This window comes from Thunnus maccoyii, chromosome 11 (genome assembly GCF_910596095.1).
Source record: "Thunnus maccoyii chromosome 11, fThuMac1.1, whole genome shotgun sequence".
NCBI classification, from domain to species: domain Eukaryota; kingdom Metazoa; phylum Chordata; class Actinopteri; order Scombriformes; family Scombridae; genus Thunnus; species Thunnus maccoyii.
Genome location: NC_056543.1, coordinates 26,929,644 through 26,942,146, shown reverse-complemented (window position 1 = coordinate 26,942,146; position 12,503 = coordinate 26,929,644). Strand labels below are relative to the sequence as shown.

At 40.0% G+C, this 12,503-nt stretch overlaps 1 protein-coding gene across 2 annotated transcripts; it reads right to left on the bottom strand.

Moving 5' to 3' along the window:
• Nucleotides 1-5,530: 5,530 nt before the first annotated feature.
• si:ch211-67e16.11 lies at nucleotides 5,531-12,463 on the bottom strand. Of its 2 annotated transcripts, XM_042427247.1 has the most exons (6): nucleotides 11,997-12,463; nucleotides 10,648-10,818; nucleotides 9,793-9,924; nucleotides 8,032-8,198; nucleotides 6,378-6,650; nucleotides 5,531-6,286 (listed from the first exon to the last, which is right to left on the bottom strand). In XM_042427247.1, exons 2-6 carry the CDS (start codon nucleotides 10,778-10,780, stop codon nucleotides 6,110-6,112), a joined length of 882 nt encoding a protein of 293 aa, XP_042283181.1. In that variant the 5' UTR covers nucleotides 10,781-10,818; nucleotides 11,997-12,463; the 3' UTR covers nucleotides 5,531-6,109. The 2 variants fall into 2 exon arrangements, with proteins under 2 accessions (XP_042283181.1, XP_042283180.1); XM_042427246.1 differs by lacking the exon at nucleotides 11,997-12,463 and having other exon boundaries at nucleotides 10,648-10,895.
• Between the last annotated feature and the right edge of the window lie 40 nt (nucleotides 12,464-12,503).

Sequence of the window (12,503 nt, the reverse complement as noted above, 5' to 3'; positions counted from 1 at the left end):
AATACAGAGAGATTTATCTGGCAGTGATAGACTTAACCAGCATTGTGTGAACTCGTTTGGCAAAGCCATTTATATGTAAAAGTTAAGTTAAACTGCAGGTTTAAAAGTAATGTCAGGGACTCAGTCAAACTCACAATATTATCACTTCATCTTCAAACTCTGTTATTGCACCTCCAAAATCAGGATTTTCCATTAAAGTTATTGATGCAACCTTAAACCGCCAACTGTCTCCTAAGAAATACAGTGTGTTTAGTAGTCGGCATTTACCATGACCATCATCTTTACAAAACCAAATGGCTTTAGTTGCTAAACCTTGACCACACATACACAATTGAGTAAAAATGGAATTAGGCAGAATTGTTCAATACAAACATCGTTTGATGGGATAAAGAGCAAATGCTCACAGTGTAATTGATGTGACACCATGACACCATGAAAGCTCCTTTGTCGCAGACGAAGCTGGCAGTGATCAGATACTTGTCAAGTTTTATATTACGCATGTCAGTGAAATTTTAGTCTAACTTTTGTCATGCATTTTTAATGTTTTATGAGTCTATCAGTGAGGTTAGTGGAAAAGGCACTTGTTTACTTGTTCGCACACAGTGTCCATGTCACTCTTCTCTGCAGTAATACAACATACTGACTCTCTTCACTGTCATTTCCAAACTCTGGCTGAACTGTTCTTTCTCTCTGCTGTTCCTGCTCTGGATTCACTCACTTGTTCACATAAATACTGTTTACTGTCAGAGTTCAGCTTGATAGGAGGAGTTAAAACACTGAATTACCAGCAATATTTCAGTAGCTAGCATCTACGGGAAGATTTAGACTGCTGACATTAATCCTGGAATTTACTTGTTCCTTTCATACCAACAGGAAAGATAGTTGACTGAAAGTAATGTTAATGTTACATTGACATCTACAGCACTTGATAATGTTACATTAGCATACCTTTTTAGAAATGTGGCCGTGCTGCCTGCATGTTTTTCCCTCAGTTGTTTTGTTGCCACTTCTTGTCTTATTCTCAGTGGATTGTAAATTAATTTAGACCATAAATCTGTTACTTTCAAGAACCGGTAATGCAACATGTAAATCAACTTCTCAACTTCAGCATTTACTTTTATTTGTTGACTAAAAATGTATGTCTTAGTTCTCATTTTCAAAGGTTAATTTTGTCTAGTTTTAGTCTTGATTTCGTCGTTAAAGTACAAGGTCGTCAGCGAATATTCTTGACAAAATTAACACGGTTGAGAAGATTCAATCTGCGTCATTAAAAGCTGAGGTGATTGTGTTACTGGGATTGTTTTGGTAAAAACATCCTGGATGGGCTGAAAGTGCTGGTGTCAGAGGTTACTCTTTGGAGTAAAACTATATCAGCAGCCTGAGGGCTTCTCAGACAAAGACAGATGGAGAGTGTTTCAGCGAGAACTGTGTCTCGTCAGCAATAAAAACCTTTGAAACAACTACTGTGTCATGGCTTTTCTATGTAAAACACATGGTGATGATCCAAACACATCTGACTTTTAATGGCACTACGTGAGGACTTACATGAATCATAAGCCCCTTTCAGACATGCACCTCATTGTGTAAATGTGTTGGAAATTTTGTGTCAGTTTTACCTTTGAATAAGCCCGAGTTACTTTTCTGCTTAAGTTGTGACAGCAATGTGATAAGAACCTACTATCATTTCTGTAACACTTCTAACACAGTTCAAATTAAAATTCAATGCTAACATAACGGCCACAGTAGCGAGTCCTCTGCCATCACTATCCTCATAGGTGCACAGCTGTGCAGCGAGTTAAACACACTTTCAGTACTGTCTATTGTGGGTCGCCAGTTAAGATTAATATTTGTACAACACAGAAATTAAACTACTTAACTTGTAAACATATAAAGTATAAAGCATAAGTACATAAAATATATAGTACGTACTGTATGATATAGTATTAAATACATAACTCTTAGCCCAACAGTAATTTAATAGTCACAAAGTAGCTATAAGGAATGGAGTACCAACAGATAATGATCCAAAAAGGGCATTTGGAGAGTAAAAAAAGCCTGTCAATACTTGTTTGGTCACAAATCTGACAAAAATGTGACAATGTCGGTTAAACTGATACAGACCTGTGTCAGTAACAGTTGCTACTAGCAACTGAATGTTCAGCTGAAACTAACACAGAGGCTGTGCCTGAGATCACTCCCTGTTTATTACTATATAGTGCACTATATTTACTGTCTGGCACTTTATTTGAATGTCCAAATTCATTGTGTGCATTTATTTTATCTATAGTACGCACACTCAACACTCAGACACTCAAAAATAATTATAATGCACTATATAGTGAATTGGGAGTGATTTCATACACAGCCCATATGTACTATGTGAGAATTGGAAAGCTTGACAGGCATAGCAATAGTTACTGAGGGGGGCAGGGCTTAGTGAACCACAGCCTCCAAATGACCACAATCAACATCTTTCTAAAACAGTTTTAACTAAACCAGAACATTATAATATTTATGAATGTAGGATTTTTAATTGTAAGGCAGCTGTACACTGCTGTCACAACTTTTAAAGGGTAACTACACACCAAATCATTGTTTACATTGTATAGACAATCATATAGGCTTATGTTGGCACATGATGTTAATATAGGTGATTTTTCCAATAATACACATATTGTGTGTTTAAAACTGTTGGTTTTTTGTTTTTTTGTTGTTTTTTTTTGCTCAAAATTAGCCTATTTGTGTCTGCTTGGATTTGAAAATTCAGTTCATCAGAATTCTCTGTCCCTCCCTAACTGTGATGTATTAGGCAAGACTCAGTGGTCTATTTCGCTTATCTACTAAATAGTAGAACAAGATAGCTTAACAAGATATTCAGGGCTGACGAACAGTAATGTTAAGCCTTTCATAGTAGAGTCTCTAGTCCAGCTACTACATGGGTACCACACAGAAACTTTTAGAAAGGGCCATGAATGTGCTTCTAGTGACTGACAAAGCTCCAGCAGACTCTGTCCAGCGAGGACATGGAGAGTCTAACAGTAGCTGCTCATGGCCGGTTAGCTCGGCTCTAACTCTAACTAACTACTAAGAGGTGACAAAGTATGAACTATTTAAACCTCTCTCAAGTTCTCTATTTTTCATTTTTCATACTTGTACAAAAGTGTGTGCAACTCAAAGGCATTCATGGCAACACCATGAATGAAGTACACTCTGGTCTTCATGGCTTTAAGCTTGCTGAATTTATGTTTGTTACTGCCATGCTCTTGAGAGTTGTAGTTGACTTTTATGTTTTTTAATGTGCACAGTCTTATCTGTGCAAAGTCGATTTTAAATATTTTAAATTCTTCATTGTTTAATTTATGTTAACAAGCTTGCAATTTTCTTCTTCGCTGCTTTTATCGCTTCTTTGTGTCAGTCAGCGAAATAGTGTGAAACTGTTGGAATATGTATCACGTCACACCTCTACAGGGCACCTTTAATGCTATTTTGGCCTGTCTTATATCTTGTTGATGCAGTTCAAGTTATTGTCATCTCATCAGTACTTTAGAGTTGGAAACCAGAAAAATAAATCTCATATACTTGGATGGTTTCTAAAAGTACTTTATTGACTATATTTTGTGATTTGCTGCATGCAACTAGAAACATTTCTGTTTAATTACATCTCACACTCTGTACAGATCATTACACAAACTGTGAATATGCACATGTCAACTTGTTGGACAGTTCTGGTCCAAAATGTCCCACGCATTTGGAAAGTTTTTCTTCTGATCAACTTCCATCTCTTGAATAAACAAATCTCTAATGTAAAACAGACAACATTGAACATCAATACAAAACACAGCAGGTAGGGAGGGTGTATATGGTTACTGGGATGAAGAAAAGACAGAAGGTAATGTACAGAAAAAAAATCACAGAGTACCACCAAAGGTACAGGACAACATGTAAGTTGTTAGTGTAGGGATGAGTTTATATTAGAACGTGTGCGTGGATGTGCATGTTTCATGTGATGCACTTTATACCAACAGCCTTTGTCTATGTGTTTCAGCACACACACACACACACACACATGCACACACACATACACACACTCCCTCAGAAAATGTGCCCTTATTAAAATGCCATAGCCAGTCTGTGTAGCAGTGAGGGCAGTCTCAGTGCTTCATATCTTAATCATGATCACTGCCGACCAATCTCTTATTTCCTGTCTGTCTCAGTGTCTCTCTCTTTCCTTCTTCCACAGCTTAAGCTGCATAAAAAGTCCTCCACCTCTAAATCTTATAAACTCCCTGACATCAGATATCACTCTGCTTGAATGCAAAATTCATTTTTTTTAAGCTGAGTCTTATTTTTGTAGTTTTGGCCGTTATTCCTAGAAGACCACAGGGGCAGCCATGAACAATTTTGTGTGCTCACTTTTATGTTAAGCACCAAATAAGCTGTTTAGATTGTTGAGTTTAACCTCTGGATTTTATGAAAATCTGGAGTTAAATGTACAAGTCTCACCACTGCCAAAATGTACCTTGGGAGTCCTAGTTAATGTCAATTTAAGTCTTGGAAGAGCTCCAACTATGAGATACCTAAAGGAAAAAACTAATGGGACTTTAAATCTATCCCACTTTGCAACTATAATCACAGTGACACGTGAGGGTGTGGTGGTCGTGGTGGTAGCATCAGATCAGAAAATGGGTCATTTTTGAGGGCTCTGACAAACAACCTATTTTGTCATTTAGGTGTGAGGGATGTGTTGGCTTAGTAAGAGTCAAATGTCAGACTCAAAGCCTGAAAGAGGAAGTCTTGTAAGAGAGGCCTTGAGTAGTGGGACATAGTTTGGATGACCCGAATGTTGACTGTGGGAATGTTTTAATAAGTAATGGTTCTGCTTGAATATGATGTACTGAACAAACCTCTACACAAATTAATTTGAGAGGAGCGAGCAGCAGTTTGGTTCAAGAGGCAGAGGCTCATATTTCACCCCCTCTCCAAAAACACTGTGAATACTGCGAATGACTGATCAGTAGTGTGAAAAATATTCTTAACTCAAGGTTCACCTACTAGCTATATTTGTGGACTTATGTGGTCTTCTTTCTAAAGCCTTCTACTGTGAGATACAGTTGAAAGCTACAGATAAAGCTAGTAAGTGTACATAGAGTTCAAATTTGATTTTGATTCAAACAGTGTAAACTGTTTTTCGCAGGTTTTCATTCCAGTTTTCCTATGCACAAATTCAAATGTGCATAAAAAGTGGATGTTTATGTTTCAGTGTTTTGTGAGTTAAAAATCATTCCAGTATTCAACTTTTTCTAACACTGTCAAAGCAAGGAAAGAGAAGTGGAACGAGAGGAAGGACAACAACAAGCTAAAAGAGGAAAAGGTAAAATGATGGACAGAGAAAGGAGTCAGTTGCCAGCCAAAAGAAATACAGGAGGAAACGAGAGTCAGAAGAAGGGGGGGGGGGGGGGGGGGGGGGGAGATGGCAGAAGTGGATGGAAAGGATGTATGCAAGTAGAGAGAGGAAGGAAGGAATCAAGAAGGAAAGAAAGTAGAGAGGAGGTTAGAAAAGGACATCAAGAGAGGAAAGGTAGGAAGAACGGAGCTGACTAATGGTGAATAAAAGGACAGAATGGAGAAAAGAGGAAAGGAAGAAAAAACTGTCAAACAGACAATAATAAAGATAAATGATTGGCTCTGAAATGTTAAAGTGCCCAGGAGATGTGTCTTTCACACACGCACATATACACACTGACCCGAGTGTAAACTAGCAATAGTCTCAGAGAGAGTGGCTGTCCTCTTGCTGAACTCACACGCACACACACACATACACACACATGCACACAGACACACACTGTTTACACGGTGTTCAGGACACTCCCCTTGGGATGAGCTGTCATCACCATGGATACAGTCTGAGTTCAGAGTTAGGACAGAAAATACACACACACACACACACACACACAAGTGTCCAACAAACACCAGCGCTGCAAGTATGCATGTATGTAATGCAAACGTGTGTGTATTTTCTGTGCGTGTATGTGTGTGTTTGTGTGTCTAGGTAAATCATTCTCTATTCTCTCTCTCTCCCTCTCTCCCGGTCAGTCTCTGTCTCTCTCTCTCAGTTGGTCCTCCTGTGTTTCTGGTGCCAGAGTGCAGTTGGCAGGTTCTGGCAGCCATGGTACTCCCGTCGCATCTCGCCATCCGTCAGTGGCGGTGTGGCATTGCAGGGGGCACCTGCCAGCGTCACGTTTAAAAGGCCGGCCCACGGCTCCAAGAGGCGAGACATCCCAGCACCCTGATAAAATTGTTGGTAGAAGAAGAAGAGGGGATTAGAGGACTGTTTAAAAAAATGAAAAGAAGAAAAAGTCTTAAATGTGATAAAATACCTTTTCCAGGTGGTCCAGCAGGCAGGTTGCAGGGCTGATGTATGACCAGCTGCTGTCCTCCCAGCCTGGGTTCAGCTTCTGGTTCTGGTGGTTGTGGGTCTGTCGTGTCTGGCTCTGGATCAAAACCACGTTGAGGTGTTTCTGTGACCCTCGCAGCCTTTTGGACAGAACGCCACTATAGCTCTGATCCACAAACAGCAAAACACGAGTCGCCCTGCAGCCGGCCAGGTCGGCCAGCAGCTCGTTGACTGAGTATCGTTCTTTTAGATCAGCCTGGAAACAGAGAGAGAGAGAGAAAGAGGAGACATGTCAGAGCGAAATAGTGTTTTAAATTTAGATTTTATGAAGAGGCAAACTTTGGCAGTGTTTCTGATAAAGTGTCATAACAATAAACCAAGATGAATTTAAGTGAGAAAGATGGTGAGGGCACACAGAGAAGTGTTAAATAAGACAAAGTAAGGGGGAACATACACCACCCACATCACATAGAGCTGCATCATTTCACACCTGTAGCACTATTTTTAATGTGCAATGTACAGTAGCCAGGATGAGCCAATTTGAGGGTCAAATCTGATGCTTTTCTGGAGCATTGACTCTGAAAAAATAGGAAAGTAGCATATCCTGACATTACAGTGCCAGAGTGTGAGCTTACACAGAAAATGGCACACCACCAGTGTGCGTTGCCCTTAAGAGCAGACATATTGTGAAAGTCATGTGAGTTGGAAAAATAGAGTCCACACACTAGATAACGCTCCCATGAACATTTATTTCATGGGAGCGAGTTTCATAACATTTCAAGCTTAACGCTCAAAATGTCACATGGTGGTATACCAATAAATGTTCATGGGAGCATTATCTGGTGTTTATCTATTTTTCACGTGTTCCCCATCAAACTAAATCACTCTTGCAGCATTTGCAGGTGACACACCAACAGCCCCTTTAGCAGCCAAATTTGAGGTCCTCAGAAATAGAACCAGCTGGTTAAGTTTTTGTACTATCGAACAGACATGTCTGTTTCTGATCTGGAACCTTTTCATCTCTGATACCTTTGACTGATTTTGTGCTCAGATATTGGCAGTCTAGCTTATTATCTTCTCATGTAACCAGCACTGTCTGGCTGTTAGCATATCTGATTAGCACACCAGCTAATGTGCTAATCTTCTGTATCCATTGACTTCCACTGACATTTTTCTGACAGCAAAATCACTGGACGTTGTGTGTTGTCTGATATTATAACAGATGATAAAGACACAGTGCAGATAAAACTGTAAATCCTGTTTACCAGGACCTGTTCACAGTCATGACCCCAGCCTACTGCACCCAGTCTGACCTGTTGATTTGTGTTAAACATGTCTCTGTAATAGCTGCCTTCAACTATGTGAGCTCATTTCCTCTTTTTTTAGAAACTTGAATGTGATGACAGAAATATTGTAGTCTGGGAGGTCCTTGTGTGTGCATGTGTGTGGTCAGAAGAATTATCTCCTTATCGGGCTGATAATGGCTCCCATGTGTGTCAGATAAATCATTTCACTGTTTTGTGTTGGTGATTTGCTTCGAACACAGCAGCCTGTTCTGTCACACACACACACTTTTAATAACCCATTTGTTCTCAGCACCTGACCACTATAAATGTGTGTGTCTTCTTCTATCTTACGATGCCGTTGAGGTTGGCGTCCCACAGCAGCATGGTGCCGTCGTTGCGTGTGGGCGAGTTCAGGTAGAGAACCAGTGAGTCGGCGCAGTGCTGCTTCCTGCAGACGTACGACACGTGGTTACGGATCACTGCTTTCTCCGTTGCCGAGTAGACACCCTCTACCTCCTCTGTGTGGGAAAGAGATGAGGAAGAGGAGTCATACATGTTATAGAAATGGTCAGTTCAAGCTTTGGTGGAGTTCTTCGCATTCAAATGGCAAAAAAAACCTGCTCACAACCAGTGTTCCTTTGTTTACTGCAAAATAAATAATATTTCTTCATTTAGAGGTATCTAAATTCTGTGCTGTTTCCTCTAAACTCTCTTAAATCAATCTCCATCTTTGCTTTTCTTTGCTCCTGAGATAAATTAGCACAAGAGGAGAAAAAAGAGAATTCAAATCTTTGCATTGTTTTCTCTTTATTTTCCAAAGAAACTGTGTAGATGCTATTTTATTAATAATAACACTCGTTCTTATTTTCTCCCTTCCTCCTTGTGTACATGCATGGTTTTTAACTTGTGTTTGTTAAACTTGCTGCTGAATTGTAAAGCACTTTGAGTTGCATTCTGTGTATGGAAATATAATATATATATATATATATATATATATATATATATATATATATATATATATATATATATATATATATGTATGTATATATGTATATATGTATATATATATATATGTATATATGTATATATGTATATATATATACATATATATATAAATATATAAAGTTCATTCATTAATTCAGTCATTCATAGGCAAAACTGGGAGGCACAGAAATTGGACCCATGTTGTATTAACTCTTCAGAAGCAGCGTTGCTGTGTTTAAAATGTTATGTTATAAATCAGGGGTCAGAACACTTGAAAGAGGTCAAAGCCTAATTTGTGGTTGAATAATCCAGATCACACTGTGTAAAGAGAACTTTGTCAGATATTTAGATGATTAAAAAAGGCAACTGCTTTCTTTGAATTATATTCTACATTTGTGCTCTGTGGATGTTTTTCTCTCCACTTGAGAAGTGAATGACAGCGTTTACATCACCCTTTACGGATACCTCCCACCAAAACACAGACAAACATAGGCTGCATTCACACCAAATCTGGCAATGTAGGAAAACCACCAGTCCTCCCATTTGTTTGAATGGAGGTAGTGCGTATAGTCTGCGGGAGTGGTGACTGCATGGGCTGCAGCAAAAAACCACAGTGGCCGTGCGGGAAGAACCAGTTGAACCAGAATCACATTTTGCTGAAACGCAACTCAAAGTCACACTGCAGTGGCCAATCACGTGAGCCAGCGATCAGACCAAAGACGCCCTGTACAACCCTGCCATGAGGGAAGACAAAGACATTACTAGGCTGAGGGGAGGACATTTCTCTTCGTTTGATAATGTTAAAAGTAAAGTTAGGCTTTGCTGTCAGCTCCCCGACTCATTTCAAAAAAGACGAGAGAAAAAGAGAAAGAGAGCGTGAGAGAGCTGAGAGCCTTAGTGAGAGAGAGAGCAGCAGTGGTCGAATGAGTTAGAGAGTGAATGAAGAGAGGGAGCGGTGGTAGTGAGAACAAAGCAGGGACTCGGAGAAATAAAATGTTATTTTCTGATTGTTTCACAGTGGTTATGTTCTAAAGCACAAATAAACACGCCCACACCTCCTCACAACCCTAAAGGAAGGTACCACATTGCCGGATTTGGTGTGAATGCAGTCATACTTTTAAGGCATACCGGGAAGCTGTCCACTGCTGGCGAAGAAGGTCTTGATGTGATCTTTATGGAAGCCGTTGATCCGGAGCATTCTGTAGAACCTCTGAAGATTCTGCACGTGACGGTGGAATGTTATCTGCTGCTGCCAGCCACCTGCAGTGCGGACACACACACACTGTTTTATGAACTCTACAATAACCATACACATTACAGATTTTTTTCCACCATAAAAATATTTTCAAAAACATTTTAAACTTTTTTACAGCTTGAGAATTTTTGAAAAACAGGAGATCTTGGGAGCTTCTCAGGAGGAACATAGTCCCAACTTTGCTCAGTCCTAGTTACTGAGATTAGACTTTTTGTTGGATTTTAAAGGTGTGGAGTTCACAGCATTGAACTCCATGCAAGATGCTCCTACACTAATGCAAGGGTGGAGAATAAAGCTCTCTGCTTACATAGCACACAGTACAAGCGTACATTAGCTTGATTTAGCACAGTGTACTGGCTCTAAGTAAACTTACTGTATTGAGGTATTGAGGATAAAAAACAATTTCTCTCTTGAAACACAGTATGCATTGTGTATATATACAGTATATGCACAAGTTGGAGGTATGTGGTGTGTTCCAGACATTAATCCCTTTATAAAGCTCTGGGTGATGTCACAAACCCTGCAGTCCCTTTCATGCCTTTATTAGAGAGTTGACAGTAGAGGGATGACAGGAAATGAGGAGAGAGAGAGAGATGGGGAATGTCTCTAGTTGGACCGAGGATGTTGCTGTTCATGGTCCACACTTAAATTAAGTACATTTTAGTGTTTTGGAAATATTGTACAGGTGAGAATAATCCAAATGTGAAAAAATACCACACAAGTCCTACCTGAGATGAGCACAGCGTGGTCACAGGTCTGGTAGAGTCGGCAGGAGAGGTGAGTAGCCAGCGGCTGCTGGTGGCAGCGTCTGGTGTTTTTATTCAGCTCGCAGCTGGAGACGGGCAAACTGGGAGAGCCCATGGGCAGCGGCTGAGGGCACCTTGCAAACTCTGCCTGGTCTGCAGGAGGCAGGGGCATGGAATTTTTCAGAAATTAAAAAGTTATCAGCCTCACAGAAAATGCACATGTGTTTATCTTGAAAACAATCTCTAAATAAAGCAGACCCCCAGTGTTGAAACATTAAACACATTTCCTCACATTAGGGCGAGTCAAACTTACCGTATACTCAGCACACAGTGGATTTGAATGGGTCATGATCAACAATTAAGGAATACTTTATCTCCTCATATTTGTAGCATGCCAAAGGTGGGTTTGTGATTTTATCCTGAGGATTCTCTATGTTTGCCAGAACAGCAATATAAACTCTTCCCAGCAGTTTTTCTCACGAGGCCCAGGTTGCTGGCAGAGGCTGCAGGTGTGGGTGGTCTTGGCATAACATGAGAATAATTCTGCATTTGACTCAGAAAGCCTCCTACCAGGAAAACTGAAACAGAATGCCACTCAACTTATAAAACTCAGGTGAAGTGTAACAACCCCAATTTCACCAAAACTATGTAACATTATATTAGTATCCTCTTTTCAAAGCTAAAACTATGTTAGAAAATCAACCAGCAAAACTTGCTTGGGATAGATAGTCTATTACAATTTTGCTTTTGAGGAAAATATATCAAATTATTAGATTGATTCACATTAAATTTGATACAGATATTCAAGGTCCCCAGAGGATGAATCCTTCTGATTTAAGTGATCCCCTGACCTATCCTCTAGCATCTCCGCAAGGTCGACATTTGTGGTTTTGAGTGAAATGTCTGATTATTCAGTACTTTAGTTTATTAGACCAAATACCTAAAGTACATAAAATTAATGTTATTTCCATCAGCCTCAGATATACTTTGTGTTTAGTGCTATAGCAAATTTTAGAATGGCTGCAGACTCTTGATACAACTTTCTTCTGTGTTATGTTCGAGGATATTCCATCTCTCAGAAATAAATCAATATTTATTGTTTTACCTTTGGTTAAATGAAAAGACTGATATTAATTTGATCTGAGCGTTCGGTAGAGACACAGGCATGTTTATCCTAGCTTAGCACAAAGACAAAGAAAAAAGCGGGAAACTGCTCCAACAATAGAGGAAAAATAGCATTCCAACTGCTCCGATCAAGTTAGTCTAAAGGAATCAGCTGGGATTTGTTCAGACCTGTTGAACCCTATTAAAGGCAGTGAGTTGAGACTTACCAACACATCTGAGTCTCTGTGTTCGGTTGCTGTCTCCCACTCCGACCACCAGTGGGAGGAAATGGACCTCACAGAGCCCTCCCACGGCACGTTCAACCAGACGACTAGCACCGCTGACCGGACCACTAATGGTACCACTGCGTAGAGATGCACCTGCAAGGCGGCCATGGCCATTACCAATCAGCCTCTCAGGCCCGGCCTGCCGACGCTTCAGCTGGTTCTGACAACGACTCTTCAACGCCAGAGTCAAACACTCCTCACCTGAGGACACAGAGAGTCAGAAGTCAGTGTGAGAAGGTGATGATCCAGAGCTTTAGAATAGGTTTAGAGTCACAATTTCCTGATGTTGGAGATATGTGTCTGAAGATTTAAAAATGGATTAAATAACAAACACTTTTTCCATCACTGCTTGGCCTCTCTTCTCAGCTGAAAAGGTAAAAATGGCATGTTGTTATCTGATTCATTAATGTTTGTTACAGCAGGCTTATGTGAGTCTTCTTAAAAAAA

Bases quoted from the DNA above. Each gene is read 5' to 3' on its own strand.
- si:ch211-67e16.11 (XM_042427246.1), bottom strand. From the start codon at position 10,837: ATGCCCCTGCCTCCTGCAGACCAGGCAGAGTTTGCAAGGTGCCCTCAG. The intron at 6,651-8,031 runs GTAAGATAGAAG...CTCTGTTTCCAG, and splicing joins ACGCCAACCTCAACGGCATC to GCTGATCTAAAAGAACGATA. The intron at 6,287-6,377 runs GTATTTTATCAC...CAATTTTATCAG, and splicing joins TGCTGGACCACCTGGAAAAG to GGTGCTGGGATGTCTCGCCT.